The sequence below is a fragment of the Pocillopora damicornis genome, chromosome 7, assembly GCF_964200805.1.
Source record: "Pocillopora damicornis chromosome 7, jaPocDami1.2, whole genome shotgun sequence".
NCBI lineage: Eukaryota > Metazoa > Cnidaria > Anthozoa > Scleractinia > Pocilloporidae > Pocillopora > Pocillopora damicornis.
The window spans coordinates 10,182,062-10,204,069 of NC_142676.1; the positions used below are offsets into that span (position 1 = coordinate 10,182,062).

The window sequence follows — 22,008 nt, forward strand, 5'->3', positions numbered from 1 at the left end:
GTTTTGGTTGCCCAAAACTTGAGGTATACTGTGCTTTAAAGTTCTTTGTTATATCGGCGAAGCTTACCACCATATTAATTATATCGGCGAAGCCTACCGACATGTCAATTCCATGATAATCTAAATTCATAATTAGTTCATAGAATGGAAGGAATATTTAGACATTTTTTAAATGACTCTTGGATTATAAGACAGTAGGTAAGCTGAGAATCGCAAACAGCTTACAGAATATCACTCAAAATACCAGCGCAAAAAGAAATTACACCATCTCAAGAAATTTTTTGTCTTCCTTTGAATCTACTGCGAATTTGAACACACGGGGCATTTCTTTTCAATTCTAGATACTGCAAGTGAGGGAAACAGGAAATCGCGATAAGCTTTAACCAGTTATTTGCCAGTTTGTCACGGTTTCCATTAATATTGACAAGTTACCGCTATTCAATGTCACAGGTCATTTTTGCGTCTTGTTGAGTTATCTCTTAAGATAATTAAGGAAACCTTGCTATAATGATTCTTAGAAAATGGGTAAAACCGCTGAAAGAGTCTCAATGGGGCGATGACTTTTACGGCTAAGGGTTAAACTTTTGGCCATTTAACGGCTAACAGTTAATATAGTTCCATTGCTGTCAATACAATTTTCTTCAGCGGTTCACATATTTAAAAAACTATTTAAAGACTACTGGTTAAACAATTTCTTTTTACGCCCATCGTCTTAATATGTTGGCCGTTTTACGGCAAACGGTTAACACCATTAAGATCCTCCTGTGAAGAACGACTTTAATTAACGACGGCGAAGATTCACATGGATTGCACATCACAATTTCCTTCAAAAAAGTTAGCGATAATTCGTTACCTTTCCAGCAAAAAAACAAAAACAAACTAAAACCAAGCCAAAACAAAACAAAAAGACAAAGCAGGAAATATTAAGAAAGGAAAAAAAATAATCTAGTGATGTATTTTTCATGGATCCTGTATTCCAATAGCAGCAACAGCTATAAGAACCTCTTTTCAAGAGGCAATAAAATAAAAAATAATCTATGTCAAAACTCAAGAAATTTCCAGTCATTTTCTGATAGAGACCATATATCTATTAACCTATTGTTGTTTTAACGAAAATGTGAGAATCCTCCATCTGTTTTGTCTCAGCAGGACTGTTATTTCTTTCTACTCCAGGCCGAGTATAACCTGTCATACTTTTATAAACAAACCATTCAGATATTCAAAAATAATTGAATAGACTTTGTCACTTCTAGTTTTATTCAATCTTCTCCAAGGTTGATATTCGTGGCAGGTTTTATGATATGACATTTGAGGGGCATAGAAATTCCCACAAGGAAGCGAAGTCACCAAATTTTCACGTATTTGACGCCACTCTATGGAAAATTGAGAAAAATTATTTAGGAAACTCTGACCGCAATATGCACTCATTTATTATGCTAAGGAGAGCACCAGATAGTATGCGTCAAATAGATCATTATGTTTGCAGGTTAGGTTTTTCATAATCAGAGTCTTGCCTGCGTGAATGAAAGCCGTTTCTGACAAATATAAAATCTATATATGAAACATATAAAATATCATATCGCTTAGAAGAAACTGCAATCGAGGCCTTTCGCGTGATAATAGGTGAAACAATAAACACTAAATAAATCATGATTGACGAAAACTGTTACACCTAACTATGATTCTACAGGTTAAGAATGACGTATAAATGACAGGGATAATTGATAAGCTTCAACGGTATATTTCGTTAAGCAAGAGTAAATGAATCGAATAAATGCTGAACAATTTGGCTATGGATACCGTTTTTATCTGCGTTCTTTTGATGAAACTTTGCGTCATGAACCTCAGGGCTGTTGAATCACAAGGTTAGTATCGAAAAAACTCATATTACGTCTTAACAATGTAGCGCTTTTCCTGTTGTTGGCATATGGACCTAAGTTATGACTCTGGCTTTGTTTTCGAAATAATTTACTACGATGGCGCCCATCCTATGAAACTTTTGCAGCTATCTGCATCGATCCTGTGGAATTTTTGCAGCTATCTGTCTGCATCGATCCAATATACTTTCGCGGTTTAAGTCCCTAGATCGACTTCGATAGGTAATCTTCCCCCTATTTCCCAATGTTCTGTCATCAATGATTTAGATGCTATTGAAAGAGTGAATAGACGACCCTTTTTAGTCGGATTAAGTGAAAAGAAGCTGTTTTTACGACTTTTGGGACTTAAAACGATGAAGTCCCTGTTTTTGACTTATCGTTAAGGTTGCGCAATTGATATTCAGCCCGCGAGTCTTGAAGACGTTTTAAGGATTTCTCCTCTTAATGCCGAAATAAAATCTTGAAACGTTGCAGAAGATTAGGCTCATTTTGAGGAAACTGCACAGTTTACCGACTAAAACTATTTTGGAACATCGCTAAGTCTGGAAGGGCTGCTTTACAACTGCTCTGAAATCACTTCTGCACCATAACGTAGTTTTTCGATATCAATTTTACGGAACTTTACCATACCCCGAAAGATTCAATTAATTAATTTGGGATTGTGTGCAGTGTCGGTCCCAGTATTCCATCGCCTACGTTCCAGCACGTCAAAGATGGCATGAAAAAGCAACCTCCTAGCGCTCAAAAAGCATATTGCATTGTCTCTCTCGTCGTTAATTATTTCAATGCGGGCGGTAAACATCTATCCGCTTCTAGAGCTGAAATAAACCTTATGTTTAATTAAGAGTGAAAAGAGAAGTTTCCAAATTTAACCTGCGCAGTATAAGCAGAACTCTGAAGGATATTGCGCCATGTAAAGGGTTGTGAGAGATGATTTCTTTATAAATAGATGTAAGATTCATATTTTATCGTTGTTAATCTAAAACACATTAGTGAAACCCTTTATCTCTTAAGATTACTGTGATGTGGACCAATGCCGTCATTTGGAGTTCGGGCCTGAAAAAGCTTTTAACGGGAAACGTCTTAAAAACCACGTGATCCGCGCCGTCGAAGTTATGGTGAAGGAGTTCTGCGAAACAGTGTGTTATATGGAACCGGACTGTGTCAGTATCAATCTTGAGAAAGGAGTGGATGGTAATAGGAAATACAAATGTGAATTGAATAATGTCACACACGAAGGACACGAAGGCGATTTGATTGAGGAGGAAAACTACTTCTATCACGCGGCTGAGGTAACTGCAATTTAGCCAGAAGGGCTCTAGGTCAACACTTCATCACAAAAAAGAAGGTCCTCTTTATTTTCCCCTGTTTATCTCGCCGATCACCTCTGTTAACCTTTCAGTTTTCTTTCTTAACAATTTTTGCTTAGGTTTGTGGGTTAATAGTCGGTTTACAAGTTTCATTACAATCTCAATTTTTTCCCTTGCAAATCTGTATTGCCTGATCTCTAAGAAATTATATTTTTGATACAAACAGTCTAAAAGAAGCAGCGTTTTTTTCGTATGGTTCGATTCATTGTAGAGTGCTTGCGTCGAGAATCCTTGCAAGAATAACGCCTTTTGTCAAAGCGGTTTTACCAACAAAGGTTACCGCTGCTTGTGTACAGCTGGATTCAGGGGCCAAACTTGTGATGAAGGTATGATAACGCTGATTCCTTAAAGTGACTTTGTTCACACCTGTACATGTAAACCTAGATATAAGGAAGATTGACAAACTTGCAAATTCTGATACTGACCCCATCCTTATTTGAAGAATTCAAAATTTTAAGTATACAATAAGTGGCAAAAGTCTTGGCACACTCTACTACTTTTTGTTTTTTTTCTATAACTTTCATTTATCCCCCCCCTCCCCCTCACATTCCCCCTATTGCAATGTTGTCTTGTGCTGGTGTTGATGTCGTCAAAATGGTGACCACCTGGGAACGTTGTTGTTGCTGTTGTTTTCTTTTTTCTTCAAGAATTTAAAGATTTTTATTTTATTATTATGTTGAGTTGAGGGCTGTCAACCACCCACCAATGAGAGGCATGCCAGCTGCTTTTGTCTCTTTGTCGAAATAATAGATATATCAGAGCATGTCATAACTTCTGTGATGGATATTTAGGAACGTACGATTCAACAAAACGCACCATCATCGAACTGATTTTGAGGCAGTTCTTAAGCTATGGACATATTTTCAGATATCGACGAGTGTACTGAGGCTGCACACAACTGCAAGCCCACCCATCAGTGCGAAAATAGCAAGGGAACTTACAATTGCATTTGTCCCCCTGGATATTATGGAGAGAATTGCGATACTTCGGGTAATGCAAAACAGAACACAGATAATTTAATAATAGGCCATCATGTTTTTACTAAGATCGGAAGAGAGGAACATTCTAAAGAGCAGTTTGACCTGAAGCGAATGAGTCAGGCTTAATATCCTGACAGTGGGGTGTGGACACGCTTTCCGTGAGGATGTTAGCTCTTTATGCATATTCTATGCATATCCTCTCAACTATTCTCCACACACTTCCTGAGGAGCTGACAAGGAGAACCTCTAAAATAATCAAGGACATCTTTAGAATGCGATCGTCATCTTTACTCACCCAGTCTTAATGTGTGATTCAGAGGTAATTTTGTAATGGGAATTTAGATGCAAATCACTCTGAAGGGTCGAAGGGTTAAGGGGTTATCCTACAGCCAATGTGGAACTGAGGCTGTGTTTACACTGGAATCAATATTCAGAGAACAAAAAAGGGTTGTATTTAGCTTGTGTTAAGATTCTAAGTCATATCAAGTTAATTATTATTCATTAGAATTATTATAAAAAATTTGATTGGTCGAGAACATTCAATGAATATACAAGAGGGTTTGGAGTTGTCGTGATAAATAAAATATATACGGCAGATATTTCCCTTTTCATGTCGAGTTCATAGTCTACCTAGCTTCCAAGTCCTCGTCCGTGAAGTGCATCTTATAGAAATTTTGCATCAGCTCTTGACTTTAGAGATAACTCGGAGCTGGGTTCTGATGATTTATGATATCATGCTCAACCTCATCAATAATCGCTTAACATTATAGTCATTAGAAACTTTTTGACTCCGTTTCAACACTTTTATACTTGCAGCTTCGAGTTGTAAGGAGGCTTATGAAAAGGACATGTAAGTTAACGAAAAGAAGGGAAGAATAAAGATTATAGTTGACAATACATAGGTAGATAAGTAATAAAAATGCCGTTGTACGTATAGGCTACGAGAAAAAAGTTTGGTAAGGCTCTTTTGAAAAAGCTGAGAGCAAAGAAAGAAGAATGGAAAAGCGAGCTTGTATAATTTCTTGTTGGAGTTTGAAAAGTAGACACTACTAAAAGATCAGATGTTTTTAATCTCGTGTCTTACTTTGTCATGGAAAACTGGCTTGCTTACGGCATCTTAAGCCTGTTAGTCGGTTATGCAATGCAATCTGTTGTAAGTTGCCGAGGAGCGAAACGGTAAAGTACTCGTGCAATATACCAGTTCTTTTGACGGGCCATTTTAAAGTTTAATTATTCACTACTGTCATATTTGTATTCAAGTTTATGGCGTAAATTTACACTCAGTCTAACAGTGCGTTTGTCATTAGAAATAAATCACTGGGACATACAATCGTCTGTCATCCCTTTTGTTTTTCACTACGATAAAAAGTAACAATGTATTATCAAAGTATTCTTACTGTTGTACGCTATATTCTATACGGTTATCTCTTCAGAACTAAAGAAAGTGGTGAGGTTACGTTGCTCATTGATTTTAAACCAATACTCATTTTCTGCCACATGGAAAATTTTGGGTGTGGAGATGGAGGATGGACGCTGGTCATGAAGATTGACGGAAACAAGGTTACTTTCTCCCACTTGTTCCTCTATGATCTCAATTTAAAAGAAGTTGTGGTGCTTCTTGTGCCGTAAGGGCAAGTAAATATGAGTTGCTCATCTTACGTAAATCACAGAAAGGGGTTTTTCTTTAATATTCAAGCTTTGTCATGCCCAACGTATCTAAGACCTTTGATTTCTTTCTTCCTACTAGGAGAAGAATTAAAGAAAGTTTGTTATTTCATAGTGTGCACTTTTTACTGACTTCAAAAAACTCCGCCGGGCAGAATAAATATAGAAGAACGATAGATGGGAATTTTTTTTTTTACAACAGAAGTAATCAGAATCTTTTGGAAAGCTTTTACAATAGCGGTTTCCACCAACCAGTGAAATTCTTTCTTAACTGACTCACAACACACAATATCAATAGATTATCATCGCAAAATATTTAATACAGCGTGCAGAGCCCAACTTGTGAGAAATCATCCCACATTAGATATTTTATCATAATTTGACACTTCAATGGAAAATTGGGTAAATGTAAGGACCCTTGATTGATGCTTACGGTTGATCATTCGAACAAGTTATAAAAACTAATTTGATGCATTCTCACCTAGAGCACTTTCCACTATGACTCTCCGTATTGGAAGAATAAAAAGGAGTTACACCCTCAAGGAGGAAAGACTGGGTTTGATTTACAGGAGACCAAGTTACCTACCTACTGGAACACATCCTTCTCCAAGATCTGTCTCGGCATGAAGATTGCTCAACAGCTCAGGTATATTGTCATCAATAAGAACGCTGACTCTCTCTTCGCACTGATCGCTGATGGGCGATATCGCAAGACATCATTGGGGCGTAGCACGTGGAAGAACCTGATTGGTCCTACTGCTTCATTGCAGCGCAACTGTAACAAGGAGGGATTCAATGCAGATAACTATGATTATCCTTGGTACAAAAAAGACCTTTCCAAGGCAAGAATCGGTATCATTGGTAATGAACAGAATAATTGTAACAGCTGTGACTCTAGAATCGGATTTGGTGCAGGAGGATATCCCCAGGATGACAACGCGTGTGGCAACGTAGCCAAACATAAAGGAGATAACGGAGATAGAAACACTATTACTATGGGCTATATATTGGTGCAGTAGCAAGGAAAAGGAGTTCGAGATGGGAAAAGTGTAAATAGCACCAGCACCATAGCCAAATGTATGGATGGCTGAAAAAAAAAAAAAAACGAACACAAAAAGACATCAAAAACAATGAAAAGAAAAAAAATTGGAAAAAGACAAAAAACTAGCAAACTAACAAACAAACGAACAGATGAAGAAAGAGGGAAACTCCCTCTGGTTTTGCCTGTCAATGTGGATTAGCAGAGTGATGGCGTTTGTGGGTGATTGGCTCATCAACACCAAAAACAACCTATTTGCAGCATGTAAGAGCAATGAAAACACTATACAGTGGAGATAGGAACATGAGAAGCTTTAAAGAAAAGAATGGCATTGACAATCAGAAATACAGCTAGCTTTACTTAATCAAGAGTAAATATTTATTTGCTTTTTGTTTGTTTATTGTTTTTTGTAAGCCAGAGTAAGCAAACAAGTATCCTGCGCTGCATACCCACACATTTTATCAACAACTTAGTTCATAACTGAGCCGGTTTTGCATGCTAACTTGAACTGAAGTGCATTTAGTTTAACAATCTTCCCCGCTGCACCATAGCTTTCTTTAAAATAAGCATTGCCAGTTATAGTCGAAACGAAGAAAATTCAATCACAGGTATAAAATTCAAGAATCGATGCCTTCACCGCCTGGTTTATTATTTTGTTTCACAACTTCATAATATCTCTATACGTTAAAAGTCGCATTGGCACGATACCTCATATTTAGAACAACGCGTAGAGCTAGCATTAAGTTTCAATCAGAAAAGAATATTATTTGCCTGTTATTTATATTTTCTCAGAGGGGATTTTTTAGCGACTTTGTTCGTGATTCTTTGGTTATTTTTCGTTGATGTCTCGAAAAGGTCACCTCGAAAATGTACACAGCTTAAGAGCATACACGCGGAGCTAATGTTCTTTTACTTGAATATAATGTTACGCGATGTTCGCTTCTCTATTTCATTGTGCACTTAAGCTCCCTATTGATTTTGGTAAGATCTTTGAAACATGAATGTTGGATACTAAGTCTTTCGATAACTACTTCTGTTGAATAAATAGAGAAACATTTGGCAAATATTGGCCCTTATATTAGCGTAAGGTTCTCATTTGGGAGTGTTCAGGTTTTTGATTACGAAAGATGATTCTGATTTCAAACTTTTTGCCCTTCAATTCCTTCAATTCGCACGGTCTCATGTTCCACTACCTCGGTAAAGCACATTTGTGGCGTCATTTTCAAGAGCGAGGAGGTCAGTACATAGCTTTTTGGTGATTTTATGGAGAAATAGAGAAAGAGAGAATGAGCCAATGATATATGGGAAGTTGGATATACCTGAAACAATTAAGAATGTATAAATGTTGACTAAACTGCTCATGTGTTACGAAGATTGTTGTCCCCTTAAACCGCGCCGGTGAGCTTCTGAAACATGGAGCTCTGGGGCATGAACTCATTGGACCCAGAGGAACATCAGAGAGCTCGAGAAATCGAATGATGACAGTCATGATGATGATATCAATGTCCTTTATAAAATAAGGGTTAATTACCCAAATGAAAAACATAATCATGTACCATACGCTGGAGAATTTCTGAAAAGAAAAAGAATCGTTTAAAGGTGTATTGTGATATGACAACCGACGGAGGTAAGAGATTAATGTTTACAAGCAAGTTAAAGATTGGATTAAGTTCCTTTTGACTTCTGTACATACTGCTCAATGCTTCTGCGTGGATTGTAACTTTAATTTGTTCAATCTATTAACTTCATGTCGATATCATTCTGTAAGCATTGTGGTGTATTTTATTTGTCTATTTTTTAAGTATTCACCTTACACTGTGAAGATAAACCACTGATATGAAACACGCCGCTGTCAAAATAACAGAAATGACCTTTTGGATAAAAACCTCTGATGAAAAAAATAAATAAACGAATAAATGAATTAAAAGAATAAAAACAAAGAAATAACCGAAGCAGATATTCAATACTTTGTGATCGCAATCATACTATAAATGTGATACGTGCACACGAGTATAATTAGACCTTAGCTTTGAATTGCTCACCTTGACCTTGTTCTAACTTTCTTAGTGATAATTTTATGGGATAATAACTTTTATACCGGTACTTATTTTGATGTCCCATTTAGTTTTTGCTGCCGATTCATGTTAGAGATATTCCTCAGAAAAACACAATTATAATTATAATAAATTACATTAAAAGATACGAGAAACTCACTCCAAAGAGGTAATACATACATTAAGCAATTATTAGATGAGGTTGAGCATGATATCATAAGTTTCATGATATCATGATATCCGCGGTCTGAGTTATCTGCCAAAGCCGAAGGCCGAGTTATATAACACAGACACGGGGCTTGATAATCCTTGATATCATGCGACAACCAAATTCAACAATTGTTTTATTGTACATTTTTAAACAACCTGCAAAAGAATACACAGTTTGCAACTGTTAGAGAACACTTCACGGATGAAGGGAAGCAGGAGCTAGGCAGTCTTAAAACTCTTCATAAGAAATTAATCATCATGTCAACTTCACATGCTATACTATATTGCTAGAATACCATTGACCAATCAGAACTCTTTATAGTCAGTCTAATGTATAATTATTTCAGTTATTTGAAATTTTCACCCAATAGGATGCTTATGTTGACGTACATACTTTACACTATATATTTGCAAATTTACAACTTTTTCAACTGAATTTCTTTACTTTTGTACACTGTAGGTTGTAATTTGCAATTTACTTGTTTCTAATTTTTTCGTTCTTTTTTATATTCGTGTTTGTGCCTTGTTAAGCTTCAACCAAGCTATTGTAACTCAGTGTGCAGCAATGGTGGTCGCTTAAGGATTGGTATGAAGCCAAATAATGGGATTGGACTGCGAGTCAGTTCCAGACTTGGCTTTGGTGCAGGAGGAGATCATGATCACAACAACATAGGAAAGTGACGATTACAATGATTTTTAATTGCTGATTACAGAATTTTTTTTATACCTTTATGATGTGATGTTACGGCAAAGCTCAGTATTCGTATCATTTCACTGTATGAAGGAGGAGATGGATTTAAATGTCTCTATAAAGGAGTTGACGTCAGATTTGTTGCCCTCTTGTTTAAATATCTTTATTTTGTGACAACTACACCTTCTTTTGTTGGGATGCCTTTAGTCATCAGGATCAGGATCAAGTGTCTTGTGCCGCCCTTCGCTGAACTTTATTGTGTGCAATGCGATGAATAAGCATTAAAGATTACATAGTTATTTTTTGCTCACGCATAATTTGATTCGCTTTATAGAACTAAATTCATTACCATCGACATTGTCATTGTAATTATCTGTATTATTATCATTACCTTTATTGTGAAAAGTGACTAAATCCTTATTATTGGCGTCGTTATCATCTTAAACATTTACCTTGAGCGTTCATTACCAATGTTCATCGAACATCAAAATTAAAATATAAATAAGAGTGATTTTTATCTCAAATTTTCGAGTTAAGATGGGATCTGCATATTTAATCATTTTTGGCTGGTTTCGATTCCTTTTTTATCCCCCGTGGTGTCGTCGCCTGCTATTGTTATTGTTCAGGCAAAGTCCTTTGCCAACGAATGTTAAGAGCTTCAAAACTGATCCTTTTCTGTTAAATTAGTCGCTATGCGCTCTTAATAGGAACGATACTGAAAAGGTTCTGACACCTAAGGATAGCCATTGATGGTTTATTACCTACAAAATATAAATTCTCTCGTTAAAACTTTGTGAAGTCAAAACAAAGTCAGGGGGAACGCTACTCTATTAATTATTAATTTCCTGTTAAGATAGCAGAATATATCGGATGCAAACCGAGACTAATTGCAAAGAAGAATATCGGAAATGATCATCGTCACAATTTCCGTTAACTGCTGAATAAACGTTAGCCATATTCTATCCCATAATTGTCCTCACAAGAAGTTGCTTCTATCACCTAGAATAACACACATACTTGGCATCCTAATTAATGTTAAATCGAACAAAACCAAACAGTCCATATCAATAAGGGGGTAAGCTTCTAAAGAAACTGTGGTGCTGCGTCGGCGGGAGAGTATAACAAGGTAATTTAGCATCATCAACTGAGTTGATAACATAAATTAGCTATCGTCAGAACGAAGGGCTAACGCTCGAAAGGTCAGCTTTGAAAGTCTTTACGGTGGCCAATTCACGTTATCAACTCAGTTGACAACGCTAAATTACCCTGTGAAACCGTTCATACATTTGTTCATCTTTTCCAAAACTTCGTTGATGATATAATTTGTGGGGGATATCTAATTAACTTTTATTGCACTCTAGTAAGCAGGTGTTTAAAGATGCCTATGGGGAGGCCGGTAGCTAATTCGCTGATCACATGAAAAAACAAAACAAAACAAAACAAAACAAAACAAAAAACCAAAGTAAATTCCAGAAGCATTATTTCCGATTTTTTGCGGTCAAAGTAGTAATTTGGATAGCAGCAGAAAAGTGGAGTTCATATCTAATTTGCATGATATCTTAAAAAAAGGGTTCTAACCAACATTTGGGTCATGGACTTCATCTGTGTTTATTTTATTTCCTTGGAGATCTTCATCCTATTACCCATGATTGCAAGATCACAAGGTCTGTTCTTAATGTACTTAACAAATTAGAATTATTAGCTTTTTTGCTGGGTTTTCCTTTCGAATGAGGAGATTGCCTTTATTGGTAGCTATTCGGTATATTGAGTATTCACGGCAGTGTTTAACTTAACAATAGTCACAGGACGAAATTGCAAGAATCCGTGAACGGAAACGTGGCAGAAACATGTTAAACCGTTCTGGAAACACGACGGATAATCTGTGTTTCCGTTACCGGTTTCGTGACGTTTTCTCGCGTTTCCGTTGCTGCGTATACAACGGAACCGGACCACTTTTTGTGCATGTTAAACATAACGGAAACACGGAGTTGCATGTTTCCGCCACGTTTCAGAAATACGGAAACATGTGATTTCGTCCTGTGAGTAGAAACCCTTCCAGTTAACTCAGCTTTTGAGATAAAATTTTAATCTCTAATTTTCAATGTTGTCTTCCTTGTTGGGAATGTCACTTACAGCAAACAAGAAGTCATTCAAGGACATCATCATATTTCAGGATTTGTACTTGTAGGTTATAGATGTGGGGGATTTTTTTTTTTGACTCAAGTAGGTTTATTTTTGTCAAGTATTCCAATAATAAACAAAACAACAAAGAAGAAACGAATTTTACATTTTCTTGAAAATGGTGGGAATGCTTTATTGCTCATATCTCAAACAATTCTGACGGATTACCGGGTCAGTCACATCTCATGCCGCAATCAACGTTTCTGATATACAAGCTCGGACTTAGAGATTGAAAGTCCATTCTTTCATCTTACAGCCGATTGAATGCAAATTATTGTTCCATTTTACTGTAAAGGTAGTGCAATTACCAAGCCATGGAATACAGTAGAGCCCCGATAACTCGAGACCCCCCGCCAACTCAAACAAGATTTGATTTCCCTTGGATTTGACTCCAGTTTTGCGAGCATTTACTATTAGCTAGCTCAAGTCTGTTAACTCGAACCCCCTAATCAACTGGAACTGATTTTATTTTTCTTGGCCTAAATTTACCCTAAAATTTACTTGAACCTTATGAGAGATAAAACGTCGGTCGATAATGTGACAGCGTCAAAACATAGCTAATTTTACACGTCCCAACCTAAATACACATTGATATGAACGTAAGAACATATATGGAAACGTGATACATTGAGCTTAACTTCACAAACCAAATGTTCCTATTGGAAAAAAAAGAACTCTTATAAAGCAAACTTAATGTACTAAAATGACTGTTGATTGCGCAAGAATAGCAAAACTATGTTTCTAAATTAATTCAAGTTATCGGGATCGGTGTCGAATTTCAACTATCCTGTTAAAGCAGGATAGTTGAAATTCGACACCGATCCCGATAACTTGAATCCTCGCTAACTCGAAACATTTTCCGTTTCTCCTGGGAGTTTGAGGTAGCGGGGTTCTACTGTATTCACCACTTTTATAATATATGTGTTCAGCAGATGAAGACCGTTGCCGTCACTTGGATTTTAAGGCAAAGGAGACCTTTGACGGGAAACGACTGGTAAATCATGTAATTCGCATAGCTGAAGTCACAGTCAAGAAGTTCTGTGAAGCGGAGTGCTTTATGGAACCTTTCTGCGTCAGCTTTAATCTTGATAAACGAACGGATGGAAATGAAAAGTACAAATGTGAGCTGAATGATGCTTCTCATGAGAGACACAAAGACGACTGGAAAGAAGATGAAAATTTTTTTCATGTTGCTGCCGAGGTAATGTCTTTTATTGAAATTTCGATGTAGGAGAACATGCTTAGTTTGGCCGAAAATTCGTTCATTCATTTATCTGCTGATGATGATGGTGATAACTATGATGCTGTAAATGTTAATTTTCATTATCATTGATACATTACTTCCTATTAACTTCCTCTTTGTCAGAATGCTTGCCTTGAAAGTCCTTGCAAGAACAACGCCCCTTGTCAAAGCGGTTTTACTGACAAGGGTTATCGATGCTTGTGTCCTGCTGGATTTAAGGGTCCGACTTGTGACGAAGGTACATATAAAAATATGACTATGAGATATGATTACTTTTTTTGTGCTGTTGTCGTTACGTTGAAATCAGCGTCTACGTTTGAGCATGAAGTACTGTTCTTGTTCGCCTTTTAAATTCGAGAAGAGCAAACAGGCCTAACTAAATACACACGCACAATCATTTCATCATCATCCTCAATATTATTATTATTACTATTATTTTCAATAGTGTTAGTATTAGCATTATCAAAATTATCAATTTTATTTTTTTGTTTACGCCTTTGAGATGTGGACGAATGTTCCAAGGGAATATACAATTGCAGTGATAATGCTCTCTGCAGCAATACCATAGGATCATACGAGTGCCCTTGCAAAGCTGGATTCGATGGGCAGAATTGCACAAAGATGGGTAAAAACTTTACTTTTTAATGCATCACCCATGCCACTAAGGTGACCAAAAGAGTCATCAGAGACGGAATAGAAAACAGTTGATGATTTGAATGACTGAGCTCAACAAAGGGTATTGGAATTTAGCTGTGAGCAGGGGTTGCAATGTTTTTGGAACTTTCTTTTCTAACAGAGTAATTGGTGACGCTTGTATGTCCTAGCTCAGCTTTATAGCATTGACTAAGAAAGAAAAAACACGTCAGATAAATTTGGTGTCTTATCTTCTATAGCTTCGACTTGTCAAGAGGCGTTTGAGAGGAACACGTGAGTAGCAGATTTACATATTAATAAACTATCTGCAATATCTTTGTCATATTAAAAAAAAAGGCAAAGGCGAAAAAAGGAAAACTGTGAAATAGGAATTTATTAGCAGATGAAACTACTGTCAGTATTCCCGGTGACCAAACAATTCTTGATATCTTATAATAATACAAACAAGAGAGGTATTCTTTTAGAGTTTTAATTGCTATGACCGAAACCTTTAATACAAACTTGTACACGCTAAATTAAACTACAATTTTTTTTCTTTTTTTTTTGCACTACTTTAACTAAAATCTCCGTATGCATTTATTCCTTTCCTTCCTATCACACTTGCGCTTTACTTAATTTTAACAGGTCGATTTCGAGTGGAATGGTAACATTATACCGTGACTCAAAAGCGTTTCTTGTTTATTGTCACATGGGAAATTTTGGATGTGGCGATGGAGGGTGGACAACAGTAATGAAGATTGATGGACACAAGGTTGGATCGTCATAAATTGCCTTTTTTGAGTTTTTCACTAGCTTACCGTTCCCTCACAGCTAGATTGTGCGAACCCATCGGTTGCAGAGGGGGAGAAAGAATGTTCTCCTTAGAGTAATGACTTTTGAAATAATCTTATATGTATGAATGATAGAAAATGATCCACCAAACGGCTTGATAGGTCTTAAAGATCTAGGTGTAATAACATGGACTCTAAGGATAAGGACAGAAAAGGACGAAAGCAAATATTTGATTTCCTAATGGCTACCTAAGTTGATGTATAGAGCTCATCTTCCATATAGATAATATCAGAAATGAGCAAACTTTCACTGGTATTTTTTAGAGAACATTTCACTATGATTCACCGTATTGGAGCAACAAAGTTGAATACATGCCATCTGGAGGAGACACTGGGTTTGATTCACAGGAGACCAAGTTAATCACCTACTGGAACACATCCTTCTCCAAGATCTGTCTCGGTATGAATATCAGCCAACAGATTAACTTCATTGTTATTAACAAGCAGGCAGACTCTCTGTACTCATTGATCGCTGACGGGCAATACCGCTCAACTTCAGTCGGTCGTGACACGTGGAAGACACTGGTTGGTTCACAGGCATCTTTACAGCTCCACTGCAACATGGAAGGGTTTAATTCATGGAGCCAGCTTGCAGGATCAAAAACAAGAATTGGCATCTTGGGTAATAATGAACATCATTGTCAATCCCCAGATTCCAGGATCGGTTTTGGTATGGGGGGAGGTCCTGATGACTCTAACACTTGTGGAAATGAAGCTGCTGGACTATGGGGGGCAGATAACGGGAACCGTAAAATCAAAGCAATGGGATATATTTTGGTGCAGTAAAAAACTAAATTGATTTGAGAAAAAAGAACAATAACCACTTCACCGTAGATATTTACTGCCTTATGGCTTATGCTGTTCACAACTTAAGCTATTTTTCCTAAGATTAAATCTGTTAGTAGAGGATTAGGAATCATTAATATACTTTATGCGAGAGAATTTCCTGATGGCAATTTCCTTAAATTTTGCAGCAAATGTTTGAACGTTACAATGCAATCCAAATGATACATGATTATGAACGCTGGCCTATTAAAGCAAACATAAAAAAATTTCAGTCTATAATGCGAATACCATCGAGTGTCCATATCTGTTTAGGTGCTCTTAGTGGCACCAAAGAATTCAGATTTATTGTCTTAAAACCAACACCAAACTTATCACGACAGCAAACAAAGGAAAAAAACTCACCAACTGTCTCCGTTCCCCTCAACTAGATACGTAAATACCGATTTGTTTAGCAGTTTAGCAACTGAAGCACCGACACCGATAAATAACGAAAAAAGACTAAAACGCTGCTTCAAGACATCGAGAGGCATATGCAACCTATTATTAACCGCGACGAGAGGCCGACAAGTAATTTATCTTGACATGATTCCTTTTTTTCTGGAAATGTAGAACACGAAAAGACTTGAGTACATTGCTGAATCTGATTTTAGATTTTAGGAAAGTTTAGAGTCTAGAGTTGAAAGGCTTGTAAATAAACGGATAATGTGGTTTGTAACAAACGTAGAACACCTTTTTTCCTGCTTGCAAACAATAGTTCACTTGTCACTCAACTTGTCGAGACAGATTAGTGAAACTTATTTATTAGAATCAATTTGAAATGTATTACATAAGTTTACCAAGTTTGACTTTTAAGATTAAAATCGTCACTAGCTTAATAAAAGTGAACTCTATTGAACAATGCTTTAAATAAAGTAGTTTCAAATCTACCGATCATCGTCCCGAATTAGGATGGATGGAGTTACATCCACTCTGTGCGCAAACTACCAAAAATAGCTCAGCGATGGATTTTTTGGTCACTTTTGGTGAAAATAAAAAGTGTAAACACTTTGGTCGATGGTAAGATTTTATCCATAATCAGCGGAAGCATGGCAAAAAACCTTTTTATTAGGTTTACTAAGGAATTTTATACATATACATTCAGTTACAACGCTTCTGTTTGTCTCCCAAGTTTATACGTTCTCAGGACTTGACCCGTAATTTGCTATACATAAACGAGCCGTTAAGTACGACAAGTTAGCTATTAGTTATATGTACCTTAATCCTATGAAGATAAGCCATCTTTTGTGGCAAAATATAAAGTCTCAAGTCTCAGAAATTTCGAACTCTTCAGATCTTCGTAATTTACTTAGTCAATATAAACTATGAAGGAGATACACAATTGTATGCTGGGTTTAAGTAAAGCATTACGTTTCATCCCGCAAGTACAAGTCAACTCCCATGTCACAAACGCGGGTCATGGAGGTGGGGTTTGAAAGAACCCACTGCACTTAATAATTTGTCAGATAATTTCCTGTTGACATAATCAAAAGAATTGGAAATGCACCACAGTTGGGGGCTTGGCCTGGGAAAGGGATGATTTTTCAAAAACAGATTTTTTAAAATCATCGTCTGTGTCTATTCTTAGCGATCTAAGTAAATCTTCGATATTTGGGGAATTTTTGCTGTTAATTCCTGTTGATAATGAAGATCTCTAGACCCAAGTTTGTTCCTGAATGTAAGTAACCGCAGGCTACAAGGGATCACGTGACAAAACGTCAGCAGTCACGTTCGCCTCTTGCGGTCCACGTTTGAACTCCGACCAAAGCATGCGCAGTTTCGGCTAGGTCAACTCGCTCCGAAGGCGCTCCTCTTCTTCTTGTTCGAGAGGTCCTTCGTGTGCCCTGTCATGTAAAAATATGTGAGATGAGATCTTTTCTTTTTGGCTCATCTGTTTGAAGCGCTACAAAACTTCATTTTTAGGCACATTTTTGTGTTTGAAATGAAGGAATTCCATCCGCTCTGTGATTCAAGATGGCGGCGCACATTTTGTGTGTTATCTGTTTTTCAGGTGAAAGCTCATGTCGATATAAAAAGTTGAAAATGTCGAAACTTCTATCTTCTAACCTCAAATCGCCTACCAAGGTTTTGCCTGTAAGGACAAAACTTGTGTTAAATATTACGTCGTCATTATTTGAAACAAAGAAAAGACGTTAAGTCTGTTTCTGTAAACTTCGCTGTATTCGTGCGCGCTTTTTGTCGCACATCTGGCTTATTGTGATGTTTGAGGGTGGTGATTCCTTCAACTTATTTATCATACAAAAAAGATTAATAGGAATTAAAACAATCTATGCCTCATCAGTCGTCGGTATAATTGTGATTTTATTCAAGGGTGCATGATCATTCTTCCGATGCTTTTTATAATTATATTCAGAAACGTGCACCGATTTTTGCGATTTTTCAATTCTATCCTGAAACGTGCGCCGATATTTGCAATGTCTGGCAAAAAAATGGATAAAATAAATTGAATTAAAAGATAAGCGAATAAACTATTTTTCCTGAAGGAAGCTTCACAAATCGGAAAAAGACATTTGCACCTATAGAAGCTCTGCTTATTTCGACCTCACTGGTAGGGCATGTCAACAATTTGCATTTTACTGAACTAATACGTAGCCCATAGCTTTTATGTTTCTATCTCCATTGTCAGGGCTCCAAGTAGCTGCGTTACCACATGTGCTGGAATCATCCGGGTTTCCACCAGCACCAAAACCAATTCTTGAATCACAACTTAAGCAGCTGTACTCGTTATTGGAGACGATTCCAATTCTAACTTTACATTTATTACACACTGAGTTAAAGCCCTCCCTGTTGCACGCAATCTGTAGAGAGCCCTCAGAACCAAGCAGTGATTTCCATGTGTTACGACCAAGTGAAGTGGCGCGGTAAGACCCGTCAGCGATTAGTGAGAACAGAGAGCTACCTTGTTTGGTAAGGACAACGAAATTAAGCTGCTCGTTGATCTTCATACCAAGACAGATTTGAGAGAAAGGCGTATTCCAGTAGGTTGGCAGTTTGGTTTCTTGTGTGTCAAATCTCGTTGAACCTCCGTTGAGGTTATATTCATTTGTATCACTCCAGTAAGCGGAGTCGAAGTGGAAGGTGTTCTAAAATAATTAAGGAACGAACGATGTACATTTAAAAGAAGGAAAATGACAAACAAAATTACTGAAAATCGCGCCGATTTAGGATGTTTTGGTTTGTCTCAATACTTTCCTTTTAGACTTGTATGTAGTTCAACTGGTTAGTCTCTTGGTCTTGGTCTCTTAGTCACTTCCTAGTGTCCACTGACACGATAATATTAGCTTGGTTTCAATTAAATATCAAATTTGCCAATCTTAGTCGCAATATGCCCATCTTATTCTCATTGACATTACTTGTCTGACCGGATAACGAAATATCACTGAGCGTCCATCATTGTCAATTACCTTATTGCCATCAATCTTCATCACGGTTGTCCATGCTCCAGGCCCGCACCCAAAATCTCCCACGTGACACATAACAGAAGTAGGTGTTGAACCAAATCGTAGGGTGGCCACCTGAGTTGTGTCAAACCTTATGGATAATCAGACTATAACTCAACGCTAACCATACTCTCATAATGCTATGTATCCAGCATAAACTAGTATTGGTAGATATGTTACGTACAATTATCAGGAATTCCCAATCGAATTGAAACCATAAAAGCAACACAATTCTATGAAGAAACATTATCTTTGGAATATGTTTGGGATGCTATTCGTGTTTAGAGCAGTAGGAAGGGAAACATGTCTCTAGAATGCTGGAAACCACACTCAAGATCAATCTTAAAAGGAGGGAAATAAACGAATGAAAATGTAATAACTTGTGACTTACTTTTTTGCTTCGTAGAGCTGCTTGCACGACGTGGCACCTGCGATTTAGTTTATTCTGGAATTAGTGCAAGAGACAACAGCCACAAGGACAAAAACGACAAAATGAGCAGCAATGCTCAGCTTTAGCATAGAATTATCACAGCTATATTTCAAACTGTTTTAATTCGTTACCTGTTTCACAATAGTCTCCAATAAAGCCCTCAAAACAAAGACAGTTAAAGGTGTCGTCCTGATACTTTGCCACACAAGTTCCTCCATTTTGACACGGCGTGAAGATACAATTTGACTGACAACGAAAATAGGATAAAATGATCAAAAGTGAATTTTTTTAATTTAATTTTTGGCCATCTATGCACAAAATCTAAGAGACGATGCAACAAAAACTGCCGTCAAAAAATCAGAAACCTCAGCGGCGCTATATTATGCTAAAGCTTTTCTCTGAACTATGCGAAGAACGATCAGCTGCTAATTGATTATCATTTAATTAAAGGACTCATTTTAAAATCAGTCTGACATTTGATTCATTTCTTTTAACACAAAGCTTATCTGGAAAGGTAGTTTGTTTTTCGTTTTCAAAGTCGAGTTACCTTTTTGAATAGATGATGAAACGTCAGGTTTCCTTTAAAATCTTGAGAGTTTAAGTATTTATCAGATGACAGTAATTCGCACCAGTACTTCCCGTCGGCTACTGTGTTCCGCGCTAGGTTAACAGAGACGCACAAAGGCAGAAGAAGACATTGACTAGTGCAGTCAAAGACGTCTGTCGCCAAAAACGTCCGGCTCGAAGGAACACTCAGGTAATGAAGCTCGTTTTTTATGAAAGCATGGGAAATATTTGTAAGAACTATAAGATAAATTAAATTCAATATCATTTATCTTTGATTAAATAGAATATAGAAATAAGGACACTAGTAGCGTTTATGAGGGGTTCCTCACATCCATTCAACCATGCACCGTTTTCGTCCGTTCGTCCTTTCGTCCTTTCCTTTCGATTTTCTTTCCTTCCAACTCCCATTCAATCATCTAACTAATTATTAACTAAACCGACGTTTATTTATAGTTTTCAATGAAAGAGAAGCCTATCTGCTGAAACTTAAATTAACCTACGAGGCTGTTCGTATAAGGTCAAAGTACCTTTGGTTGTTAATGTATGACCTTTCTAATCGCTCGTATGATTACAGACAGAATTGGACGACGCCAAGTCCTGTTATCTATTAATCAAAGCTATGCCAAACTTTGAGAAAGAAACTAGAAATTGGTTACACGCTTTCATAAAAATAAAAATAAGAAAAAATTGATTTGTCTTAGCAAATTCTAGATCACTAGATGACGCAAAACAAGAACTCAATTTAGTTTTAAACAATCGCTGGAGGTAGGCATCCCATAGATAATTATTCAAAAGAGTTCTCATTATATTTAGTCCTACAAAGAAAAGTAGGTCATGAGTCTACTGGCATGAGTTGAGACCTTTTTACTCGAGGTTGAATCAAAGCATTTCACCTTTGTAATTTCTTCCGAGAAAGCTCGCATAGAGATACATTCCCCAGAATATCAATGCTAAGAACTTTCTAGAACTGTCTTCCTTTTTACTCTAATAAAGCACTAATGCAATTTGCCATACTCTTCAAATTTTAAAACACACATGAATATTTCAAAGGGATATTCTGCATAAAATATCCATGAATTTGGTCGGTTTGCTTTTCCCCGCAACTAAGTTGAAGTGAAGAGGATAAAGATAACTTTGATTTTTCATTTTTCTTAAGGTTAAATTTTCAGCCAAATTGTTTCGTGGTTGTCCTGTTCTTAGGTCTCTTGCGTATAGCAACATTTATCGAGCAATGATATTAATTTCATAACGGGGGGTCTGGTTAGTGCCATAATTGTAATGGAAAACGTCTTAGAGACAACTTTAATGATGAAAGAGTAAGATTTGCTGTACTTCTTCGTTGAAATTGAGAGGGCTGATACAATCCATAATCCAGTGTTAGCAGCAATTGAAAAAAAAGTAGAGTAAGGCATAACATTTTTAACAGCAGTATGTCTCACTCCATCACTCACTCCTATTCCTTTTCAATGAAGGAATATTTCAGAACTGAGCAAATTGAAGACAATAAATGTAATCCTTACCTCTTTCACATGTTACTCCTGGCATTATTTCAAACAGCATAAGGGTAAAAACCGAGTAAGTAGCGATACAAAACATATTTAAATGCTTCTCCCTTTATCGTCAGCTCACTATTTGTTTCTTTCGAAAATTCGTGTTGTTCATTAGGTGTGGAATCGCTTTTGTATCATCGTGCTCATAAGTAAACGGTTCGAAAATCCACCGATATTCTCCAGCCCTTCAAACAACTGACTTGCCCGAAAACGCAGTGCGCTAACGTTTTGGACCACCAAGTCGGCAGGTGTCCTCACTGATTGTCCTTCGTAGGAGCGCAACCGAATGCAACATGAGAAAATTAAATGTGATGTCACGCAAGCTGTGTTTTATAACGCCAATGTTCTGGTCGTGATCAGCATCTTGTCTCGCCTTACAAAATA

The 22,008-nt window shown here is 37.0% G+C and overlaps 3 protein-coding genes across 4 annotated transcripts in view; 2 read left to right on the top strand and 1 right to left on the bottom strand.

Annotated features, from left to right (window-relative positions):
* LOC113685195 (uncharacterized) overlaps positions 1-21,983 on the bottom strand; it is a 298,180-nt gene extending 276,197 nt beyond the window's left edge. The window contains exons 1-3 of the mRNA XM_089213314.1: positions 21,595-21,983; positions 20,055-20,311; positions 19,639-19,753 (exon numbers count right to left, since the gene is read on the bottom strand). Of these exons, the coding sequence (XP_089069440.1) occupies positions 19,639-19,753; positions 20,055-20,311; positions 21,595-21,670 (448 nt within the window). The 5' untranslated portion in view covers positions 21,671-21,983. The remainder of the gene's footprint in view (positions 1-19,638; positions 19,754-20,054; positions 20,312-21,594) is intronic.
* LOC149042482 (uncharacterized) lies at positions 1,195-7,995 on the top strand. Its single transcript, XM_089213315.1, has 7 exons — positions 1,195-1,865; positions 2,892-3,169; positions 3,459-3,573; positions 4,115-4,237; positions 5,044-5,077; positions 5,661-5,787; positions 6,378-7,995. The coding sequence occupies exons 1-7, from the start codon at positions 1,775-1,777 to the stop codon at positions 6,909-6,911; spliced, it is 1,302 nt and encodes a 433-aa protein (XP_089069441.1). The 5' UTR covers positions 1,195-1,774; the 3' UTR covers positions 6,912-7,995.
* LOC113683139 (uncharacterized) lies at positions 10,962-16,285 on the top strand. Of its 2 annotated transcripts, none has more exons than XM_089213318.1 (7): positions 10,962-11,550; positions 12,997-13,268; positions 13,434-13,548; positions 13,813-13,935; positions 14,204-14,237; positions 14,589-14,715; positions 15,059-16,285. In XM_089213318.1, the coding sequence occupies exons 1-7, from the start codon at positions 11,478-11,480 to the stop codon at positions 15,578-15,580; spliced, it is 1,266 nt and encodes a 421-aa protein (XP_089069444.1). In that variant the 5' UTR covers positions 10,962-11,477; the 3' UTR covers positions 15,581-16,285. The 2 variants fall into 2 exon arrangements, with proteins under 2 accessions (XP_089069444.1, XP_089069445.1); XM_089213319.1 differs by having other exon boundaries at positions 13,000-13,268.
* Positions 21,984-22,008: the final 25 nt, after the last annotated feature.

Excerpts from the sequence above, each read along its gene's own strand:
- LOC113683139 (XM_089213318.1), top strand. The coding sequence starts at position 11,478 with ATGGACTTCATCTGTGTTTATTTTATTTCCTTGGAGATCTTCATCCTA. Across the intron at positions 13,549-13,812 it reads GGGTCCGACTTGTGACGAAG|ATGTGGACGAATGTTCCAAG; the intron begins GTACATATAAAA and ends TACGCCTTTGAG. Across the intron at positions 14,716-15,058 it reads TGAAGATTGATGGACACAAG|AGAACATTTCACTATGATTC; the intron begins GTTGGATCGTCA and ends GGTATTTTTTAG.
- LOC149042482 (XM_089213315.1), top strand. The coding sequence starts at position 1,775 with ATGCTGAACAATTTGGCTATGGATACCGTTTTTATCTGCGTTCTTTTG. Across the intron at positions 4,238-5,043 it reads AGAGAATTGCGATACTTCGG|CTTCGAGTTGTAAGGAGGCT; the intron begins GTAATGCAAAAC and ends TTATACTTGCAG. Across the intron at positions 5,078-5,660 it reads GAGGCTTATGAAAAGGACAT|AACTAAAGAAAGTGGTGAGG; the intron begins GTAAGTTAACGA and ends TTATCTCTTCAG.